The following is a 4736-nucleotide window of genomic DNA, read 5'->3' as shown; positions in this document are numbered from 1 at the left end:
CAATCCCCTTTCCTTACGGGAAACACTACGATCGCCGTGAGCCTCGTTTCGTATGTTACGTCATCCTCTGCAACCCCCGACGTGCAGCCCCCTTCCTCCCTCCACATCCGGAGCGGGCGGCGGCGGCGCACCCCTCTGGCGTCGTCCATCACCCCCCCTCCCACATCCCCTCTCCCCTGGACCTTTGATCCAATAGTGCTCCATCACGGACGAGGGTGAGGTAGTGCTGGATGAAAGCTGCACCCGCTGCACTACTTGTCGGGGTGACACGACGCGTCCGCGTGGTGTGGTCGTTGCGCTGGGAAGAAAAGGCTGGCTCCTGGCTCCAGGACGGGAAAGTTTGCCACCGACCGAGAATTATACCGACGGAATAAAGGGAACCGTGTCCACTCACGGTTTCCTCTCTGCACTTTGCAATAAAAGTATATCGCGGATTGGCACAGGAGAGCAGGGGAGGCGCGCTCCAGCAGTTCGTTGTACTCCTTTGCTTCGGCCCTTCAGTAGCTGTAAGTCAAGCGGCCTCCCCTCCCTCTCCTCAATCTCCTCTCCTCTCTTCCTCTCCCTTCCGAGCGGGCGCCTCCCCCCCCCCCCCCTCCCTCTCTCTCCCCCTCTCCTTGCCTTGCGCTACCTCCCTGCCTCGCGCGTGGCTCACCCTGGCGGACGCCCGGCTCAACTCTCGGCTCGGCCGCGGCGATCGTGCAGTTGGCAGTTCCCCGAAAGCTCCGACGGGAGGTGGACTGAAAGCGGGCGTGTTGTGTGTGAATTTATATGTGTGTGTGTGAGTGAGAGAGGATAAGTGGACAAAGGATTGTTTGTGACGGTTTTCTGCCCGAAACGCCAAGATGTTTGACGTTTTTGGGTCCGTCAAGGGTCTGCTCAAGCTAGACTCTGTATACATCGACAACAATGTATTCAGGCTGCACTATAAAGCCACCGTAATCATTTTGATTGCGTTTTCACTGCTAGTGACCTCAAGACAGTATATTGGAGACCCCATCGACTGCATCGTCGACGAGATCCCCCTCAATGTGATGGATACTTATTGCTGGATCTACTCTACATTCACCATCCCCAACCGGGGCAACGGCCGTATCGGCAAGGATGTGATCCAGCCCGGAGTCGCGTCTCACACGGACCGGGATGAAGTCAAGTACCATAAATACTACCAGTGGGTGTGCTTCGCCCTGTTCTTCCAGGCCATCCTCTTCTACGTCCCTCGCTACCTCTGGAAGACCTGGGAGGGCGGCCGCATCAAGATGTTGGTCCTGGACCTCAACTGCCCTGTTGTAACTGAGGAGTGCAAGGAGGATCGGAAAAAGCTTCTGGTGGATTACTTCACCACCAACCTTCACCAGCAAAACTTCTATGCATTCCGCTTCTTTATCTGTGAAGCCCTCAACTTCGTCAATGTTGTTGGGCAGATCTATTTCATGGATCTGTTCCTCGACGGGGAGTTCACCACCTATGGGTCTGATGTAGTGAAATTTACCGAGATGGAGCCTGAGGAGCGTGGTGATCCCATGTCCCGAGTGTTCCCTAAAGTAACCAAATGCACCTTCCACAAATATGGTCCATCTGGTTCAGTGCAGACCTTTGACGGTCTTTGTGTGCTTCCTCTCAACATTGTGAATGAGAAGATCTATGTGTTCCTGTGGTTCTGGTTTGTGCTCCTTTCCATCGGCACTGGCCTTATGATGGTGTACCGTGTGTGTGTCATCTGCTTCATGAAGATGAGGATGTATCTGCTGCGCTCCCGTGCTCGTCTTGGTCCATTTGAAGAAATTGAAACCATCACAAAGAAGTGCCAGATTGGTGACTGGTTTATTCTGTATCAGCTGTCAAGGAACATCGACCCTCTTATATTCAAGGAGTTGATATCTGATCTTGCCAAAAAATTAGAAGGCAAGGAACGAGTTTAATATGTTCAATTGTCAGATTTTTGTGGAACAAATTATTGGGGCTCTTAAGTCAAGTCTTCATTTTATAGTTGATGGAGCTTAATTGAAATCATATCCAACCTGTGTTCTTCATTCCATACTATCATATTAAGCTAAAAGCCTCAGACTTCATAGTTCAAAGAATGTGTTCTGAGAAGGTATGAGAATAAATATTGTGTGTCTGCCTCAAGCAATATCTATTTGTTAATGTTGGAAGGAACCTTCCTGTGATCAACAAGCTCAAAGACTTGTCAATTTTTTCATTTATACTTATTCATTTTCACTCAATTTTTTTTTTTAATCAGGATTTCATTTTAGTATCTCAAAATCTCGAGCTTCCTGCTCATGTGTGGCAACTTGCATGCAACCCATGTGCTATCATGAGACAACCAGACTAGTCTCATGGTGCAATTGATGACTTGTGAAATATAGATTAAGTATATCCTGCCATTGATAATTGATGTAAATTTTTTATGTGTTAAATTTCTTGGGGCTGGTATGCTAATTTGTTTTGGTAACTTTCCTGTTCCAAATTTGTCTACAGTGGAGTTACATAACAATCATGCTGTACAAACTATTGATGTGGGGGTTATCTGACGTGAGATTCGTAAATCAAATCAGTTGACTAGAAAGCTTAATGCTAAAGTTATTGGCTCCCCCAAAACCTCACAAGACAAGACCATCAAATGCTTACTATTGTACACTTGGTCTAAAATCAACTGTATGAATTGAATGAATTTATAAACTGAATGAATTTGTGATTCGAATGAATTTATGAATTGAATGAATTTGTGATTCGAATAAATTTGTGAATTGAATGAATTTGTGACTTGAATGAATTTATGAATTGAATCAATTTATGAATCGAATGAATTTATGAATCATTGCTTGGCGTTAATTTTCAGTTTGTACAATTTAAACTAAATGGCAGAAGTTCCTCAAAGAAGCACTGCCAAAACTACATCAAGGTTGGGTAACCTTTTGAAAATTAATCATGTTTGACATGTTGTAGTTCATAGTTGCCAGCTAAATGTTTCTCCATTGTAAATAATTATTGTAAATACGATCGTAAAGTGAAAATTATGTCCTTCTTACAGGGGGTGAACATTCAATGAATTTATGATTGCCGAAGATCTCACACTGCCCATTGTAGACCTTATTTATATTATGTTTGTTTTTCTCTGACAGAAGGGTATTTTATTGTTTGATTCTTTTTTAACTTTGAACCCACACTGTTATGTCATTTGAGGTTTTGGGACCAAACACATCAGTGGGCTTCCTCCATTTCTGTTTCAAATAAAGTAGACATATACTCTTGACATTGACAGTATGGAAAAATTTCCCCTCAATTTTCTTGTTGTGGGGCACAAATATTGTTTGTGAATTTCCTTTTTTTTTTTTTTACTATCTGACTCATTTTGGTTTGTTTACCAAAGTAAACTGACATCGTTTCTGTTTGTTCCCCTTGCCATTATTTTGTTGGGGTTCTCAAACCAGACTAACATTGACGTGCTTGGCTGACAACTTATCAGAGCAATTGCAGTTTCAGTAATTGGAAGGTGAGGGATTGTTTTTATTCCTTTCCCTATGTTTTGAGTTTTATCCACAAATTAAAGGAGTTTTTGAAACAATTTTTGCTTTGTGATATTTGTCTACATTATCACTCATTCTGCAGAAGACTCATGAATTTGTTCTCTTTGCTGTTATGATGTGAGATGCATTGTTTGTGTGAATATGTGTGTGTGCATGAGTGCTAATTTTAAAGAGATGTACACTGTTATCAAGATTGTGATCTTAGTATATTATATTTAGTTTATTGTATTTTTTTACTTCTGTGTAAAAATTATTTAGGAATTATCTTTGCTGGGTTTTGTCCTGTAGATGGACAGATTGACTTGTTTCATGTGAGGAATGGTTGAGTTATAATTTTTAAAATCAATTTTGAGAGTTTTATTTATTCAAAAATTGTAATATAGGCTGCCCACTGAAAATTTTAAGAATTCTCTTTGTTAAAAGTAATGTACCCAACTGTACATTTCACATCCAGCTGCAGCTGTTTGAATGCTCATTATATAGTTCCCATTTCTGTGGGGTTGTTTTGAACATGAGCAGTTGAAACGAGTACAATCACCATATGTGCCTTCTCCAATTTGTACCTTTGTAATGTAGATTTTGGATTGTCATTATCAAGATTCCAGTTATTACATACAAGTCTGATATTAAGTATTAATTTTGAGTTTGCACAAAGTTTTTGTACTTGTATTATTGGGACCATATTTTACGCTTGTTTTGCTGAAAAAAAGTGCAGTCAATTAGGCAGTTTGCAAGCGCACTCTTTTCCCAGTTGAACAGAGCCAGCATATTCCTCTTACATTCCCAAGGCGAGGCTACATGAATTCTATCATCGTCTCATTGCTTTTTGCCTTGTACAGTTGTAATCATTTGTAAATTTCACTCAGTAACAAATAAATTTTACAAATGCTTAGTGAAATTAACCTTTTATGTTACTTTAAATATCCCACTTCCACAGAAAATGAGTTGTTTCAAATTGTAAAGAAATGAAGTCTTGAATCAACGAAACCAAGGGGAAATCTTAAAGAAATTATAAAATGTCTCAGTGATTATTTAAAAAATATTTACAAGTGGAAGGATCAGGCAATTATGCTTACACGATAAGCTCTTCAATAGAAATGAAGCGTATAATACACAAATCTCTAGTGTCCTACATGAACACAAAAGTACGTATGCCCCACACTGCCGTGAGTTTGAGAGTGTGAGTGTAAAGGGGGAAGGGGGGGG

The 4736-nt window shown here is 41.5% G+C and overlaps 1 protein-coding gene across 1 annotated transcript; it reads left to right on the top strand.

The window, feature by feature from the left end:
- Positions 1-688: 688 nt before the first annotated feature.
- LOC113208877 (innexin inx2) lies at positions 689-4428 on the top strand. The gene has a single exon (XM_026426108.2). The coding sequence runs from the start codon at positions 843-845 to the stop codon at positions 1917-1919; it is 1077 nt and encodes a 358-aa protein (XP_026281893.1). The 5' UTR covers positions 689-842; the 3' UTR covers positions 1920-4428.
- Positions 4429-4736: the final 308 nt, after the last annotated feature.

Source organism: Frankliniella occidentalis, unplaced genomic scaffold, assembly GCF_000697945.3.
Source record: "Frankliniella occidentalis isolate FOCC.00 unplaced genomic scaffold, Focc_3.1 Scaffold166, whole genome shotgun sequence".
Lineage (NCBI taxonomy): Eukaryota > Metazoa > Arthropoda > Insecta > Thysanoptera > Thripidae > Frankliniella > Frankliniella occidentalis.
Note: the sequence above shows the minus strand (reverse complement) of the source record. Positions and strands in the feature narration are given on the sequence as shown.

Coding starts and splice junctions, on each gene's coding strand:
- LOC113208877 (XM_026426108.2), top strand. CDS start 843: ATGTTTGACGTTTTTGGGTCCGTCAAGGGTCTGCTCAAGCTAGACTCT.